This window comes from Thunnus maccoyii, chromosome 16 (assembly GCF_910596095.1).
Source record: "Thunnus maccoyii chromosome 16, fThuMac1.1, whole genome shotgun sequence".
Lineage (NCBI taxonomy): Eukaryota > Metazoa > Chordata > Actinopteri > Scombriformes > Scombridae > Thunnus > Thunnus maccoyii.
The window spans coordinates 2575252-2594747 of record NC_056548.1 but is presented as its reverse complement, the minus strand read 5'-3'; the positions used below and the strand labels follow the sequence as shown (position 1 = coordinate 2594747).

The 19496-nt window shown below is 41.1% G+C and overlaps 1 protein-coding gene across 3 annotated transcripts in view; it reads left to right on the top strand.

Moving 5' to 3' along the window:
- The window catches only part of akap6 (A kinase (PRKA) anchor protein 6), a 238062-nt gene that overhangs the window by 146643 nt on the left and 71923 nt on the right, over positions 1-19496 (top strand). For all 3 annotated transcript variants that reach the window (XM_042389345.1, XM_042389343.1, XM_042389344.1), the window contains one exon: positions 3632-3752. In XM_042389345.1, the coding sequence (XP_042245279.1) occupies positions 3632-3752 (121 nt within the window). The remainder of the gene's footprint in view (positions 1-3631; positions 3753-19496) is intronic.

Sequence of the window (19496 nt, the reverse complement as noted above, 5' to 3'; positions counted from 1 at the left end):
TAATGTAATTTCAGTAACACACAGTGTTGAAAGTCACTAACATGTGAATCTTTCCAATAATTCCCATCCAGCCGACATGACGTTAATGAGACACAAGTGTCTGAAATCTCAGTTTACTGCTCACTATCGAGTAAACTGTTTATACAGGAAGTAGTGGATGAGTTCAGAGTTCACTTCTGTTCCATCAGAGGTTCAACAGATTTAAACCTTTCAACCGTAGATGAGAGTAAAACACTCACACACACACAAAAACACACACTAGACTCACTTTAATGACACTGTGAGCATCTAAAATGTTTTTTTTATTCATATATAACTAGTGGCAGTGATATCAGGATGTTTATCCAATATTTCGATTATGCCCACACAACATTTCATTGTATCCAGCGTTGACTGGAATTATGATGAGTTACAAATGAATAATAGATTCCTTTAATTTGAATTTCCTCAAGTGACTAAATGTCAGAACGGCTCGTCGCAACACTACCTCACGCTCCAGTCGGCGCCGCGTGACAGAAAGCGAACCTGACACTTCAAACGCTCTGTAACCGTCCCGGTGTCGAACGCAGCCCCGCAGTGCCGCCACCGTGCTCCTTCCTCTCCGATTTGTCTGTTTTCTCGTCTTCCAGTCCCCCCCCCCCCAGAGAGATCCTGTTTTACAAAGCGTTTAGTTAACATTAGTGTGAGAACAAGACAGAAACAGGAGAGAGGAGGAGGAGGAGGGGAGGAGAAGGGAGGGAGGGGAGGAGAAGGGAGGGAGGGGGGGTGGCGGGAAAACGACAAACGACAAGAGAAAACAATCTGTGCGAGTGTTGTATCTGCTTCATCTGTCTGAGTCAGTAAAGGGCCGCTCCGCTCGGCGCATAATGAGAAACGCCGCCCCCCCAGGGGGGGGAAAGGAAGCAGCGTTCGCTTCCTTTGCTTTCTTCTTCTCTGTTTAGTGTAGTTTTATTGTATTTGAGAATCACAGTCACAGCGGAGGACGAGGTAGGGTGTGAGGAGCGGTGGGAAGAGATGGGATGAAAAGGCAGGAAGAGGAGGAAGAAGATGAAGGGAAGGAGAAGTAGACCCTCTCGACATCTGGCTGATGAGAACATGATGGACGGACTGAGACGAGGAGGAGGAGGAGGAGCGAGCGGTAGCCTAAAAGAGGAAGAACTGTCTCCAGTTTTCTACGTATTGTGTTTAATTTTAAAGTCTTCATCACCACTGATTAGCAGGAGAAGAACATGGAGTGATAGAAGAGACATTTTTGGAAAGTAAAGACATTTTTTGGGACGTGGTGGCATTGTGGGAAAGTGAAGACACGTTTAGAAATGACATATGTTTTTGCAAATTGAGGATACTTTTCATAAATATCCTCACTTTCTTGCTGTAATCATTTCTCCTGTTCATTCTGACCAGTAGAAGATCCTCTCTTACACTGTAAGAGCATTATGTAGGATCCTTCTGTGCATAAATGTATTTAAGTTTATCTGAAGCTAATATGAAGCTTCAGCGTCCAAATGAGTCAAATCAAGTAGATATCTTTCAGTCTTTTTAGTGCCAAAGTCCCTCTTTTTGTTACTATACTTCCACCTGCAGCTCAACAGGGAAACACTGTCCGAGGAAACACAAAGAGGGAATTTGATGCTACAAAGACTGTAAATTTGTCAGATATCCACTTGATATGACTAACTCAGACTGCTGAAGCTGAATAGAAGCTTCACACAGACTTTGAAATGTATTAAAAGCACATTTGAAGGATCTTTTAATATCCAGTATGAACAGGAAAACCTCTTTCACTGTTCATACGGACACCTGACTGCTGGTTTAAGACACATTTGAAGACTTAGCATCGTTAGCTTAGCTTAGAATCAGGTTTGGGGGGGGGGGTCCTTACAGGTATAGTAAGTACAAACATGTACATGTTGAGTTTATTTAATGTATGTTGTTTCCTCACAGTTGAGTTTGCATTTTTCTGGCAGCGAGATTAACTGGAATGAAAGAGGGAGAGACGGAAGCGCTTATATTTTCTTTTGTCTCTGTTCTTGTTTCTGTAATTTCATTCATAGTTTATTCTCCTCTTTGATGGCTTGTCAGATTGCTGCGTGTTGTTTAGTGTTTGTTGCGTTGTGTGTAACTGTGAGTGTGTGTGTGTGTGTGTACATGTGATCATCAGCAGCTCTGTGTTTGTGTGTGTGTGTATTTGAGACGTTGTTTTCATGTGTGTTTGTGCTTTAAGCAAGTGTGTTTTTGTGCTTGTGCTCGTTCCACTAGTGTGTGTTATATACTGTGTGTGTGTGTGTGTGTGTGTGTGTGTGTGTGTGTGTGTGTGTCGTCGTGGAAATGCCGTGGGCCTGACAGAGCTGTCAAACTGTCGGCGTTGGCGACCGGAGAATTCCAAACAATTTCACCGCTAATGTTGAGAAACATGTTGGCGATCCCCGCCGAGACCGGAAAAACCACCGAATATATAAATAATAAACACACATACATAAACACACACACACACACACACACACACCTTAACAAAACGGCTGACATTAATGTGTGTGTTTGAGCAATCGGCCCCTGTTCCAGCAGCATAAATATTTGATGTGATCCTGTGTCGAGGAAGAGGAGGAGGTGAGAGGACAGGAGAGGAGGAGGAGGGGGAATGAGGTGGAAAGGGGAGTCTGAGGGAGGAAGAGTAAAATCCAGACAAGATGAGAGGATGTGGGAGGAAAAAGAGAAGTGAAGGAGACGGGAAAAAGGTGGAGGTGTAAGGTGGAGAGGGGAAGGATGTGAGATGATGCAGGAGGAGGAGAAACATGTAGAAGAAGAATGAGGAGAGGAAACAGAAGAAGAGATGAGGTGGAAAGAAGGATGAGTGAGGGAGGAGGAGGAAGCGGAAGGAGGGAGGAAGAGTTTAAGGAAAGATGAGGATGGAGAATAGAGAGGGATGAGGAGGGAGTGAAGATGAAGGTAGGGAGGAGAGGATGGCTTCGGATCTGTAGTCAGATTCTCACAAAAGCTTTTTTCTCTCCGTCTTTGTCCTCATTAAATACAATGTTTGCACAAACTTCACAAAGACATTCGCAATTTTCTTTCTACAACTACAAATCTTTTCCACACATTCACAAACTTGCCTTCATCCATGACGTTTACACATGAGGGTGATATATATATATATATATATATATATATATATATATATATATATATATATACAAGCACAGGCTTTGAAATGATCCCTCAACATTATTTATCGACCGTTATTTAAGCAGATATTCAATAAAAGCCGACAAATACCTTTTCGTACCTTAACATTTAACAAATGAACCAACCTACAGGAGTTCAAATGACCTGAAACGCAGCAGAATAAGTGAAATGTAGACAAAGTAGAGTCACTGTCAGCTGTGAAAGTAGCATCACAAGAAGATTTCACTTTTCTCTCTCTCTCTCCACTCTGCATTTTTAGCTTCATGCTTTATCAACATAACAAGACGCATATGTCTCTCCCGCCGCCGCAGGACACAAAACGACATTACAATAATACAATACAATAACAGAAAGTACATCATGTAGGAAACACAATATTAATAACAGCAAGAAGAAAAAAAAAATTGAATTATAAAAATAATTTGACTCTCTCGCTGTCTGTCTTCAGTCTGCAGGAATTCGAGGCCGAGTACCAGGAGCTCTGGGACTGGCTTATGGACATGGACGCCATGGTAACGGACAGTCACCAGCTGATGATGTCAGAGGAGCAGAGACACCATCTCTTCAAGGTAGGACGAGTTCTCTCTCTCTCACTGAAGCTCTTTCTGACTCTCCGTGACTCAGAAACCTCACACGATGCACAGAAAAGGATTCACATCCCAGAAACCCTTTACCGCACGTGTACAAAAAAAAAAAAAAAAAAATTTCCATGACTCACTTGACTTCCAGTAAGTCTTCCTTTATGCCTCCAACGTGGCCTCTTACAGCCCAGTCGCCAGGATAAAATGTTGGCATTGTACGTTTCTGCAAACCACGGCTGCAACCAATGGAACCGGGTGTTTTTAGTAAGATGTTGGGACATTTGCAGCCGTTTTTCTGGCGATAAAACTGGATATTTTACCCAAACCATGTGCCTAAACCTAACCGGACCTAAAGCACAGCGTTGTCACACCATAAAACATCATTATTCAACTGATAGCTATTTAATGTGGCGTTAAATGACACAAGAATTAGATATTCAACGTATCTGCACTGAGCTAGAGGCTGAGACATAAGAGCTCAGGTGTTGCCATGAATACGACCAGGATCCCGACCCTGAAAGTCATCTCACAGATTATTTTTTTCTGAACATGGTCAGAAGTATATTGGCCGTTAATTAAAGATAATCATATGAACAAAAATCTGATGAAGTCTACAACCGCAGCGGATTCTTTTGAAGTCTGCAGAAAGCAGCAATTAAGCTTCATGAGTGTTCTTCATTTGAGCAGCCTGAACTTCACAGGAACGTCCACATTAAGATTTCAAGCCTGCAAGAGTGTCTGGAAAAAAAATCTGAATTCAGCTTAGACCTGAAAAAAATTACTTTACATAAAAGATTCACTGTTTGCTTCAAAAGTTCGTCAATTTTTATCCTTATGACTAGAAAATGTTTCGCCTGATAGCCAGACTGAATGTTTGCATTTTGTTTGACTTTATTAATTCAGTTTGACATCATGTTCATGTTGAGCTGATTCCTCTTTGGAAGGATGAATTATTATAATCAATCAGTAAAGAGTTGCATATCTGTCCCACCTACGTCGTTTTCAGTCGAAGTAGCTGTAGCAGCTGCTAGATAACGTTTTATCACGATATTGAATATATTTGCTGGTTCAAAAGTCGACTTACAATAACTTGTACAACAGAGTTGATCTCACTTCTCTCCGTTTTCGTGGTTGTTTTTCTGTCGTTATTTGACTGATGTTCACATTCTCAATCCCGCCTACAAAGCTGCGATTGGTCACATTTTTCTTTAAACCTACCGATTTTTTTGGCCACTTGGGTGCAACGGAAACAAGACAACACATTAACACATCATCACCTTTTAAGTTAATATGATGAACTTGTTAGCAAACAGTTGCTTATTTCCACATCCAGCAGTTACAGAGCAACATTATCATTCATTGATAATATCAATAATTACTTGTGGCGTTCCTCAGGGTTCTATTCTGGGTCCCTTTATTGTTTCAGTCTGGTTAAAGCTGTTTGACATTATGTTTTTTGTCCACTTATTTTCAGAAGAATAGTCTGTAAACTCAACTTCTGTCATATTATCAGCTTATAAAGTAGTTGTTGCTAACATGTTAGCAAACAGTTGCTTTATTTCCACAACCAGCAGTTACGGAGCAACATTATCATTCATTTGGAGTCGTGTTTCTGTCCACCTGGTGAATGTGAGTCCAATATTCACTCTCTTTTAGCTTCTGTTTCTGCTCTCTACCAACTCCTGAGGGAAATATCTGGCTCTTTAGCTGCTAAATGCTCCACTATGTTCACCAGCTAGTCTACAGCTAACTGTGTCTGTTTGCTATTTGGTGTTGAGCAGGTAGTGTACAGCGGCTTTTTACAGCTGCCTGCTGCGGCCCAAAACGACGCTATGAGAGCGCTGAGAGTGAACCAGACAGATAAACAATGAGCTGAACTCGCTATCGTCATTTAATACATTGTTATCATTAAATATCAATTATAGCCATTTTAATGCAATAAAAATTGTTCTTAACTTTGGAAGTTAAACTGGGCGCCATTATAAGTTTTTGATGATGTAACGCACAACAAATATTCCTCCGTTCAGCCTCACAAATCTCCCATCAGCCACCTCTGCCTTCATCATGGGGGAGCACAGAGGGCTGTGTGTTTATAAAAAATGTCTAAATATGTGGAAACAGCGAGGAAGCATCCTTCATTCATCCATCAATCGGTCCGTCTCCTGCATCCCTCCCTCCACCATCCATCCCCAGCCAATCACACACACACACACACACACACACACACACACACACACACACACACACACACACGGTCTTCATCCCTACCAAGGAGAATGAGATTACAAGGCATAGCCTCCCTCATAACCATATCATAGAGCAGTGTGTGTGTGTGTGTGTGTGTGTGTGTGAGAGAGAGAGAGACAGAGAGGATTTGTGTGTGTGTGTGTGTGTGTGTGTGTGTGTGTGTGTGTGTGTGTGTGTTTGTGTAATGACTTCACTGCAGCCAAATGAGTCAGACAGAAGAACAGCATGTGTTACGATTAGAGATCTGAGTCATCCTCTTCTGTCCTTCACACACACACACACACACACACACACACACACACACTCTCACACACACACACACTCTCTCTCACACACACACACACACACACACACACACACACACACACACACACACACCAATAGAGAAATCAAAGGCAGATTGAAAGAAAATATATGTTGTAGCGGTACTGTAACAGTTCTTACACACTAGAAATGACGTTTTAAAAAGTATTTTATAGTTGTTTTTTTTTATTAAAACAAATGTAATATCAGCCAACGATTCCACTTGTGTCTTTGCACTTTGTGTAGCGTTGTGTTATAATGAAGAGGCTCAGACCAGGTTTGTATTTGGAGGCGTCCATTTATTCCAGTAAATAAAAGAAATCCTCGGGTCAGTTGTGATGCTAACTCACGCTCCTACACTAATTAAATAACACAGAAATGTGTTAGCATACTGCACAAGCTAATAAACAAACTTACACCCGTAATTCAAAGGAAGTGCACAACGTCGCTTACCTCTCTCATGAACAACAACAAAAGGAGAGAGGTAAAGGCGGGGGACATCTTTTATACCATACATTTGTACCACAGCCAGTAGGACATAATTAGCATTAGCATGGTTAGCGCCACATCGCTGTTAGCTAAAAACAAACTGCCCACTGAGCTTTAAAACATCAACTCTGAGCTTGAAATGTTGGTATTTGGGGTGTTACAATAAAACAAGGTAGTATAGTTACACACACACACTGAAATAAACTCACAGACCTCTAAAAACACACACAGACATCTGCTCGCTGCTCACACACACACACACACACACTCTGGTTTTCGGGCTGGAACTGCTGACATCTCATTCTCTTCTTACCCAGAAGGCATTGCTGCAAAGCAACACACATGTAAATTTGTGTTGTTTTCTACTTTTTCTTTCTTTCTCTCTCTGTCTTCCAAACTTTTCTTTTTTTTTTTTTTTCTGTGTGTGTGTGTGAGCAGACATGATTTATTTAGCGGCCAATGAGACTCACCTGGTCTGCGAATTATTGATAAGTGTAAAGATGAACCTAATTTCTCTATAGGAGTCGCACTTAAATATTCATCTCCGTATGAATATTCATGGCGGCGATGATGCATGCATGAATTTTAGATGACTCTGGAATCGCTGGGCATTCTTCTTCTTCTTCTCTTTCTTTTCCTTTTCTTTTCTTTTTTTTTTTTTTTTTTTGACGTGTCAACTCTCCTGTTAAAATATTGATGTGGAGCTCGACAGCATCTCCTCGCCCGGTCCAAGGTCGCTTTCTTGTACTGTTTCTCTCCCTCTCCACCACAGACAGGCCTTTATACCATAAGCTGCACATACCTATACGCTTACATTTCACACTGCTTTTAGCTCGTTAGGTCTGTTTTAGAATAATATTTTGTGATTTTTTTTTTTCAATTACATACTGTTATGATATTAGATGTTAAACATGGTCAAAGCTCCAAAATTTGAGGTGAACGTCTGTAAGAACGAGCCCAGGCTTCAGCTGCTCTGAACGCTTCAATTAGCTTTCCTGACGAGTAGGGCTGCAACTAACAATTAGTTTCATTATTGATTAATATGTTAATTATTGTCTCGATTAATCAATTAGTTGTTTGGTCTATAAAATGTCAGAATATTGAGGTGAGGCCCTCAAATGTCCCCTACCCAAAGATATTCAGTTTACTGTCATTGAGGACTAAAGAAACCAGAAAATATTCACATGTAAGAAGCAATTAATAATTTTCTGTTGATTGACCAATCAATTAAAAGACTAATTGTTGCAGGTCTACCGATGAGATGACGTCAGCTCATGTCCATAAAGCATCTGTTTCCATTTGGAGTAAAGAAGGAGATAAAGTAGTGAAATCCTGCTACTATAGTTTGTTTACATAGCCTTAAGCTGACCAATCAGAACAGAGTAGGCTCATCAGGGGGGCGGGGCCTTAAAGAGACAGGAGCCTGTTTCAGACAGAGGCTGAACTGAGGGGCTGCATAAAGGACCAGTAGAAGATAAATAAGGAGTTTTTAACTGGAAATCATGTGAATATATTCCACTAGAGCCCCAGAATATAAATGTACATCCCCTTTAAGCAAAATACAACATACCACACTGTAAAAAACACTAAAACAAAGCACTAAAATGTTGCTATTTTATTTCCAGGTTCATTTACTTACCATTTTGGAAATATATGGTTGTTTTCCCAGTATTTCCCCCCAGTGTTTACCATCCTCGCCTCTGTGTGTGTGTGTGTGTGTGTGTGTGTGTGTGTGTGTGTGTGTGTGTGTGTGTGTGTGTGTGTATGTATGTGTGTGTGTGTGTGCGTGCAGGAGGCTGCAGAAAAGCTCTAAAACCCCCCTCGTTTTTTTTTTTTTAGTGTTTTTTTTTTTTCTTCTTCTTCCATGTGACCGTTAAAGAACCTCGCTGTTCTCTCCCCCTAGAATGCTGGGGGGACTCAACCCCGTAACCATAGCAACGCCAGGGCCCAACAAAAGTTGTTCTTTTCGGAGGTGTGTGTGTGTGTGTTTGTCTATCTGTGTGTGGTGTGTAGAAACAGTGAGAAAAGAAGAGTGTGTGTGTGTGTGTGTGTGTGTGTGTGTGTGTGTGTGTGTGTGTGTGCGCGTCCTCCGGAAAAGGAAAGCTGGGCTGACAGTTGTTTCTGCAGGCAGGCTTGGCAGGCCGGAGCTCTACTGTTTATTGTGATGTTAGATGGAGGCACTTATCAACCTTGGAAAGGAGGGAGGAAGGAGAAGAGGAGTGTGTTTGTGTGTTTTGATACAGATATGTGTGTGTGTGTGTGTGTGTGTGTGTGTGTGTGTGTGTTATAAGCACGCGTTCACACCAGTGAATTTTGGGGGCCAAAGATTTTCAAACTTTTTTTTTTTTTTTTGTAAATCGTTCCAATTTGTGGTTAACGAGTAGAAAGTGTTTCATGATTTAAAAAGGTGAAAAGATTCACTTCCTGCCAAGTAAAAAGAAAAGCTTGTATCTCCAAAGGCTAACTGTGAAAATGAATATAATACTCAACATTATTACTGATGCTTTTTTCTTCTATACACTTTATTATAATAAACATATTATTCACACACCTCCTATAACAGCCTACATGTCAGGTGTCAACATCACATTGTGGTGGTACTGATTCCCCTCGAACACAGATGCTCCCAGTCACATAAAGAAAGAAAAGAGAAACCTCACAAGGTGTTGCACAATGTGAAACACCCCCTTAATGAAATAATGCCTCTTTGATGAGGATAAAAGCCTCTTTAATGTGTATAAAAAATAAAGCCTGCAGGTATTTAGGCTGTTGTGGGGCAAGCACAACTTCTTGCACGATGGGCACTAAGAAACCAATGCAGGACACTTGGTTTATCACCAGCTGGGAGCCAGTCCCCACGAGACAGGGAAATGATAGCAGGTCCCACAAATGGGTGACTGCTACAACATGTCCACGCTGTCAAAGAAATAAAAAGTGCTTCCTGGTCATAGCTCAGAAATAAAATCTAATAATAATCTGATCATTTTGATCATGTGACTCCAGAGTGACACATCCTCTATCAGCAGTAATCAGCAGGACGACATCATCTGTCTGTTAAACTATAATGATGTTTTATGATGTGACAACAACATCTCTAACCTTTGTTAAGGTTAGAGAAACATGTGTTGTGAGTTAAAGTTTCTTCTTTCTTAAAGTTAGACCACCGTCGTTGAGCTTCTCTCCTCTTTCCACCTTTTGAACGTCTTCAGCTCAGTCGAGGCCACTGGGCTGCAAAACCAGTTCTCATTCACAGTGAACAGCAGCCGTCGCTGTTCCAGCTTTTGAGTTCATGTCAGGTGTAAATCACATCAACATAATCAGATATCTTCATCTTTCTCATAATAGAAATGAGTTTGTTTGCCCGCTGTCCATCCTTTCTTCTCTTTATATCCCTGTGTGTGTGTGTGTGTGTGTGTTTACATTTGCTCTGTTCATTCTCACTTTCTTGTTGTTGATTGTTGGTGTATATCCAGATGGTGTGTGTGTGTGTGTGTGTGTGTGTGTGTGTGTGTGTGTGTATGTGTTTGTTGAGGGTGTACAGGGAGATGAAACAAGCATCAGACCTGGTAGCTTCTGTCAACCAATCACACATCAAGGTCCCCTGTAGTTCAGCCAATAGATGATCAAGGTCCTGGCCCTGAGTCCCAACAGTAGGCGGAGCCAACACTCGTTTCCCAGAAGTGTAGCGCGCGTGCACGTGTGTGTGCGTGCGTGTGTGTGTGTGTGTGTGTGTGTGTGTGTGTGTGTGTGTGTGTGTGTGTGGCATTTCACTGACCGTGGTAATATTTCGATTGAGACACACACACACACACACACACAGCTAATAAAAATGCACAAAGAAACATAAAAGCGTGGACATAATATTCAGCACACACACACACACACACACACACACACACACACACACACACACACATATTTGATGTCTCTTTATCGTATAGAAACACATTTGGTATCAATAAAAGTTTCAATTACAAATGAAAAACAGCCGGAGGTGAAACTGTGGGAGAAAATAAGAGAAAACAACAACATTAGAGATGCTTCGATCAATCGGACGCCGTTCAGAATCAGCTGACATCACTCACACATGACTCAGTCTTTGCTCTTTGAGTCTGTCAGAAACTTCAGCAGCGTTTTACTCCCCGGTTTGGATCACGTGACCTTTGCTCTCGCGCCGCCGTGAGATCGACATTGTGGGTTTTGAATGATAGTTGCATCATCAGGTCAAAATTTCACCAATACTTTGATTTGATTTACAACCAAATACCTTTAAACAAACAACATTCCCAACACTAATTAGCAAATGCTAGCATGCTAACACACTTAACTAACATGGTAAACATTCATGAGCATTTGGCTCAAACCGCACAGCAAAGTGCAGCCATGACTTAATCCCCCGCTCAAACAGGAAGTGGGATGATTTTTACTTTACCTGCTAGTTATTTATTTGAATCCTTCTAGAAAGTACAGCTGTGACCGTTTTCCAGTGAACTCGCTGCTCTTCCTTTTAATTTCAATCCCGTCCGGAGTGAATCTGCTTCTAGCTACTACAAAAATGTTTTCGCTGATCTAATATCAACATATTGGTTTATTTAGGAACCAACATGGCAATAGAAACAAACAAATTAAAACCATCAGGAGTGCAGGATCCTAATAAAAAGCTCATTAAATGTGCTGTTGTAATGTCAGCTACAGGTAGGTGCTGCTGTTCTGTTTCAGACAGTGTTTGTTTACATTAACAGTCTGCTGAGTCAGCTGTTAGTACTTCCTGTTTGCAGTGTAACGTGGATGACTTTGATACGATTATGATGACTCACAGGCGACTTCTGAAGCCTGTTTATTCTCTGATTTCTAAGTGGATTTATGGAGGTTTTATTGGCGATGGACATCAGATGTAATGACATCATCAGGAAGTATAAAGTCACATTGAATGATATCAATATGTGTGTTCAGTTACAGCTCGTCTAGTGATCGTATCTGTTACAGACCAGATCCTGTCATTTCCTGATGTTTAAACCTCGTCCGAGTTAAATTACTGAGGAGCACTCCGCCTCCCTCTGTGATGTTAATCCCATCCGAACGACCAATAAACACACCTTCCTCCATCTAGTCGTTTGTTCTCCGAGCGGCGCCGACCGTACTTGACTTACATGAGAGAGGGAGAAAAGGAGGAGGAGGAGGATGGTGACAGAAAGTGTAGCGGAGGGATATATATAACACAAAATCCAAAATTTCATTCAAGATATCATTTGAAAACATTTCATTAAGTCATCACAGATGTCTTCCTCTTCCTCTCTCTCTCTCTCTCTCTCTCTCTCTCTGTCTCTCTCTGTCTCTCTCTCCCTGTGGCGAGTTCCAGTGGAGTCCAACTAATTACAGTGGCTATCAGGAGTGTGTGTGTGTGTGTGTGTGCATCCCTGCCGCTAAATTCTCATTTCAAATAGCCCATGGTGCTCTGATGAAACGCTGGGCTGCACACACACACACACACACACACACACACACACACACACACACACACACACACACACACACCTGCTCATTAACTGGGTTCCAAAACCAATCAGTGAGGGTGTGACAGAGAAGCTCTGTCTGAGGCTGCACACACACACACACACACACACACACACACACACACACACACACACACACACACACACACACACACACACACAGACGGTGTGTTTTCACTGGTTGTTTGGTTATCTCGGGTCCAAACCAGAAGGAGAGACACTGAACTTATTAACACACACACACACACACACACACACACACATATACAGATACACAGAGAAAACAATACAACTTTATCTATAAAAGCAGTTTAACCCTTCGAACCCGACTCTTCTTCTCAGAGTCATAACTCACAGACGTCATTAACAACATACATAATAATAATAATAATAATAATAATAGAGAAACAAAGCAAAGGCAGCCTGAGGCGTCATGACAACTAACAAATACACACAAATACTATGTAATAACAGAAACTTATTGTAGGATAAACAGCAAAACATACATAATGAACTCGCCCCAGTTAATTAATCAAATGTATAATAAAAGTGCAGAGCAACTTTTTCAGTTTCGCTGTTACGGAGCAAAAACACAATAAAAACATTGAGTTTTCCCAACAACAACACAGACGTTACACTGAATAACTTACCCGTTAAATCTAATGACATCGTCTGGACCAGCAGGATAAATCTCCCTCCTTACCACCACCGAGGTGCCCTTGAGCAAGGCTGGTGTACCGGGCTGCTTTCAGCTGTGAATGCAAACAACTGTGACATCAGCGTTCCTGCCAAAGTGAAACTTCCCCAAATAAGAGAGAGAGAGAGAAATTCTTATTAAGCTTTATTTATTGAGGAAATCTCATTGAGATGAAGTGTTTCTAACTTGTATGAGGATCTCTGAGTCTAACTAAAGCTGTTGAATAACTAACTTAGATCATAAAGGCCTCGTAAACGAAGACACTGCCTTCTAGATGTCAGAGACGACCATCAAACCTTTCTCGGCAGCGGCGGCGGCGGTGGCGGTGAGTGTGACGGCTGTCTGCTGTCTGCTGTAATGAATCGGATGGAACTGAAACCCAGTAGATTCACACAGTCTATCCTCAGTGTGTCTCTCTCTCCATCTTAAACCCTGAGGGCAACAGTACACACTCACAACAGGAAGCTGAGCGCGCGCACACACACACACACACACACACACACACACACACACACACACACACACACGCACACACACGGTCATGCCTGAGAAACACACAGACGGCTTAAGTCTTATATCCTCTGAACTCTCATCCTTCTCTCTCTCTCTGTTTCCTTCTGCCTTCATATTTGTCTTTATTATAACTCTGATATCATTTTCTGTTTTGTTGCTGTTTCCTCGTCGTGTGTGGAATCATTTAATTATCAAAGAGTGAGAGATGTAAGTTTGAAGGACACAATTATTACACAAACTGGTATCAATTGGTGGAGATATTTTTCTATAATGAACTTTCAGAAGGTAACTAGAGGTCAAATGTCAAAGCTCACAATAATAAAAATGGCATCGTCATGATTATGGATTATAAAGAGGAAAGAAAAGAAGGCAGGTTAATTAAAAAAAAATGCAAGAAATTCACATTTAAAACATAAACTGAACTTTGAGAAAGTTGTCAAGTCAAACTGGCAGCAGAGAAGGAAACAGGAGGAGAATAAAGCAAAGAAAGAAAAATGAGAAATCAAATGAGAAAATAGGAAATAATTTATTTTACCTGCTAAAAGCTGTGACCTGCAGTGAATTAGCTTTTGAAACACACCTTCCCACCTCCAGAGAGAGAGAGAGAGAGGGATGAATGAGGATGAGTGTTAACCCGAGAGAGAGAGAGAGATGGAGGGAGGGAGGTAGAGAGAGAGAGAGAATCTTTAATTAGAGACAGATGACTTTGCCACGCCTCAGAAGGCTGGAATTACACTGCAGGCTATGAGGCGAGGCTAATTTCACATGTAATTGTTGCTGCAATCCTCGCTGTGCTGCTAACGCTCCCAACCTCCCTCCCTCCCTCCATCCAGAGAGAGAGAGAGAGAAGAGAGGAGAGAGGAAGAGGAGGAAAGAATGAATAAATGATTGGAAGAAAGAAGAAAAGTAATTTGTTGCCTCAACCATCTCGCTGTAAAGCCTATGAGGAACGAGAGAAAGGAAAGAAAAATGAAGAGAGGCGAGAGGTAATGAAAGGACAGAAAGAATGACAGATTAATGGAAGAAAGTGAAGAATGAAGGAAAAGAAGAATGAAGAAATACAAGAGGGAATGAGAGGAGGAAGGAAGGGATGAAGGAAAAGGACGAGGGAAGAATAAAGGAAGTAAGAATGAATGAATGCAGGAAGGAATGACAGAATAACAGAATATCAGAAGACGGGAAGAAGGAATCGAAGAAAGCAAGGAATGAAGGAAGGCAAGAGAATGAGAGGAAAGAGGGAAAGAAGGAATGACAGATTAATGGAGGGAGTAAAGAAGGAAGGGAAAGGGACACACGGGAGAAAGCAAGCAACGAAGGAAAAGAATGAAGAAAGGTAAACAGGAATGCGAGGAGGAAGGAGGGAAAGAAGGAAGGAGGGAAGAAAGCAAGAAATTAAGGAATAGAAGAATAAAGGAAGCAAGAGGGAATGAAAGAAAGAAAGAAGGAAGCAAGAGGGAATGAAGGGAAGGAAGGAAGGAACCAAGAAAGAAGGAATGAACGATGGTACAGAAGAATAAAGGAAGCAAGATGAAATGAAAGGAAGAAGAAATAAAAGAACGAGTGATTGAAAAGATTCAGTATTTTCCTGTTATTCCCAGTATAGAAACGTCTTCTGTACATTTAGAGAGAGAGATGGAAAGAAAAGAAGGAAAGAAAAATCTGTCTTCAACCTTTAAAAAAACACTTTGAAGCACCAAAAATCTCTCCTTATCCCACAAAGGAAACTTCCTGCAGCCTGACACACACACACCCACACACACACACACACACACACACACACACACACACACACACACACACACACACACACACACACCCACACACACACACACACACACACACACACACACACACACACACACACACACACACACACACACACTTCTTTCTTTCTTTGTAGACTGATATTCCCTTTTCTTCTCTCCAGAGACCTGCAGAGCTCTGCTGCTACCTCGATGTGTGTGCGTCTCTGTGTGTGTGTTTGTACAGTGTGTGTGTGTGTGTGTGTGTGTGTGTGTGTGTGTGTGTGTGTGTGTGTGTGTTTGTACAGTGTGTGTGTGTGTGTGTGTGTGTGTGTGTGTGTGCTTTGCAGGATGTGTTTAGTTGAACACTTCCTGGGTCAGATGTCCTGATGTCGTGTTTTGTCATTTGTCACAGCTTGTTATACAAGCAGAGAGCTGAAGTCCTCTGAGACTGAAGGTGTGTGTATGTGTGTGTGTGTGTGTGTGTGTGTGTGTGTGTATTTTCTATAGCTTTAGTCCTTCAGTCAGCTTTTATGTGATTTCATGCGTATGTTTATGTGTTTTCGTGCTCTGTATGTAGACAAAACATCCTCCTGTACTTTTCAAAATCCTTTTCCTGTCCGCCTGACTTCTTCCGTCTCTAATTAGACTCGTCTTAAACAAAGTGACAAACTTTGACAAACTACACAAGAAACTACACAACTGACCCCAGACGAGGTTTAATAATTACAAGATTATTCTCCTTGGACAAATCAACTGAAGCAAACGATCATGAAATTGAATAAAAACACCTGTGAGAGGTGACAGCAGGGCAGACGTGATGCATTCTGCCTGCGATACTTCAGATATACAGTAAGTGTTGATAGAAACAGCAGGCAGGAGACGAGGTATGAGACTCACCAGACCACCAGGAGGGATGTAGTGGATTAACTGTTAATCCACAATAATGTCACCAATGTCAGACTTCACCTGGAGAGCAACGTAGCTGACTAAAAATTAATAAATGGATGAAAAGAGAAACGAATACCTTAAAAAATAGCGATTCTTAGAAGGAATTAGCTAATTAGCCTCTGTTCCACTAGCTTCAGTAATTGAATGCAGCGTTTCTTTAATTGGTCTTTCTGAAAAAAAACAACTGACGGACTCGTCTCCTCTGTCAAACTGTGACATTTAGCCTGCAATTAACTGGGAACAATGTTTGTTAAAGGCAGCTAAAAACATAAATATTTGAATAAAAAGTGATATTAGATCATCTTATCTAAACATATGAAGCGAGTCACATGACCTACTGTTGAGGCTGGATTTTTATTTATCTGCATAGTTAGAATGTCAGCAGGATTTTTAATGAGGTTTTCTTACTTCTGGAGCAAAATCTGGAAGTTCAGGTTTGACTCTAAAAGTAAACAAACAGGAAACAGAGTGTAAATGTGAACTATTTGACATCACTATTAGCTGCACTCTTTTGATGAAATCTTTTGTTGAAAACATAAAAAACATTGTTAGTCTCTCATTATCAATTTCATCATAATGACTTTTTATAGGTTGATATATGAAATAATACATATAAGACATAAATAAATAAACACAAAGGATAAATTCACTTTTTGTTTCGTTGCTTTTTGTCTTTTCTTTTTGTTTTTGATTTTTGTTTTTTTGTTTTTGACCTTGTTGTTTGCGTTTCACTTTAGAAACTTCTGGTAGAAACACTTCTGGTCCATGGCAACACGTCGTCATGTCACATTCGCCATAGCAACATGTTTATATGTTTGCTGTTCTTGTCAGCAATGTGTGTACATGTGTGTATTTAAACATGTGTGTGTGTGTGTGTTTGTGTCCTCTAAAAGTGCACACACACACACGTATTCTCAAAGTTGTGTGTGTGTGTGTTGATGTGTGCATCGTCAAACCTTGACAGTGTGTCTCACCTCTGTGCGTGTGTTCACGTTCTCAGCCCTCTGTGTGTGTGTGTCTTTGTGTGTTCGCTGTCTCTCTCATCTGTGTGCATGCGTGTGTGTGTGTGTGTGTGTGAGTGTGTGTGTGTGTGTGTGTGAGTGGATTATGTGTCCTGTGGGAGGCTGTTTCCTGTGCGTTTGTTCTGTCAGTCTTGATAAAGTCGGGGATATATCTGCTTTAGAACAAAGAGACACGACTCAGCAGCATCTCGCCAACTTTCCCCCCTTTCTCTCTCTCTCTCTCTCTCTCTCTCTCTCTCTCTCTCTCTCTCTCTCTCTCTCTCTCTCTCTCTCTCTCTCTCTCTCTCTCTCTCTCTCTTTGTATGTCTTCTCTCTTGAGACCCTCAGCTTCCCAGGAAACGCCGTCTGACTGAAACCTGATGCTAACACACACACACACACACACACACACACACACACACACACACAGAGAAATGAGCAGGAATCTCATATAGAAATAAAAGCAGTTTGACAACAAGCATGGAGCCAATGTCAGGCCAAGGTTGGCTGTAAACACGTTCGCAGAGTTTTTCCCCCCAAAAAACAACGAGCGGCGACGCGTCTGACAAAACGATCAGCGGCAGCACAAACTCAAACAAATTCAAAGTTTTTATAAAAAAAAAAAAGAAGGCAGGAAGCATTCTGGTGATAGAATAGTAGACAGTTAAAGTAAATAGTGAATATACGTTATTTAAGAATAACGTACAGATCAGTTCGCTCATAATCTGCAGATAACATGTGATGTTTTTGACCAATAGCGTCGCTGTGAGTTGCTAATATGTGTTCCACTGGTCAGAGTCAGTAACAGCTTTTCTTTTATTATTAGGAACCGAGCCCAAAAAAGGCAGAGGACTACAAGTAAAACAGAGGCTTCTGACGTCTAAACTATAAGTCTGACCGCTTTCAAACCTGTATCAATGGATTCGCCACGAAATTTCCCACTAAAAAAATATGATTTTTAATGTTAGATTTGACCAAAGTCATGGGATTTATGAGGATATTTCACAAAAAAGTGTACTCTAAAATCCTCCTCTCCAACTGCTCCTGGTGATGTCACTCCCCTGAAACATCCCGCAATACACACTCATTATAAAATCACAGGACTTTAAAACTCTAATATCTCAAAAACAATAAAAGATAGAAAACAGATGTAAATTCAAGATTTGTAGGTCAAAGTCTCGTGATTCATTTAAAGTTCAAATGAAGTTTGTATCTAAAACTATGTGGAAGCAGTAAATGTTCAAAAAGGTGTGGGTTCACTCACACTCTCCATTCAAATGTATTTTTCTATGTCCAGCTGCAGTTACTTATTGTCTCTACACACCTGACAGTACACATGTCAATCAAACTTTCAAAATAAAAGCACACCACACTTGTAAGACATATCCCTCATTTTTAAAAAAGCAAAATGATCCGATCCCGACGGGCCAGAGCGCGACGTCCCGACCGACGCTGCTTGCAGCTTTAATACTGAACTGTCTTTTATTTTGAAACGTGCTCTATAGATTCTCAGTGTTTGTGCACTGGAGGCTTCAAGTTTCCACATCACACTCGTGTAAGTTTCATACTGGACCAAGATTGGCTCCAAGCTAGTCGTGATGTCACAAATCCTGTTCGTCCACACCTTAAAATCAGATTTCCGATTAGAAATTTTTTCCTATTTTCAGCAGCTGAATGTGAAAACAACCTTCTAGTGTTAAAATCTGCACATACATCATTCTGCACGGCGAAGCTCAAACGTTTTTCACGACTTTAAGGACAGACGGCGGATATGAACTGTGTGTCTAGTGTGATATGAGATAATGAGATGAGGATGAACTCTGTGAAATAAGTTTACAGAAACATGATGGAAGTTTTGCCTCGAACGGCGTCATAAATAAAAGATGATTAGACTGAAGCATGCTTGTGATCTGTACATGTACTGTATACACACAACACCAGCATGAAATATTTATATTCAAAGATTACAGATCGCAGGAGAACACACACACACACACACACACACACACACACACACACGTTGCAGTTTTTCCTTTTACCCGCAAACAGGTTTCATTTCCAGTAGTGTGTTAAAGTGTGTAGTGAGAATAATGTTTAATGTCACCTCAAGGGGAAAACACCAACCTCCTTTTAAAAGTGTGTGTGTGTACATGAGGTGTGTGTGTGTGTGTGTGTGTGTGTGTGTGTGAGATACAGACAGAGTTTGTGAACATGACAACACACACAGTACTGCAGTTGCAAAGTGACTGGGAGCTCTGGTACACAATTAATGTGTG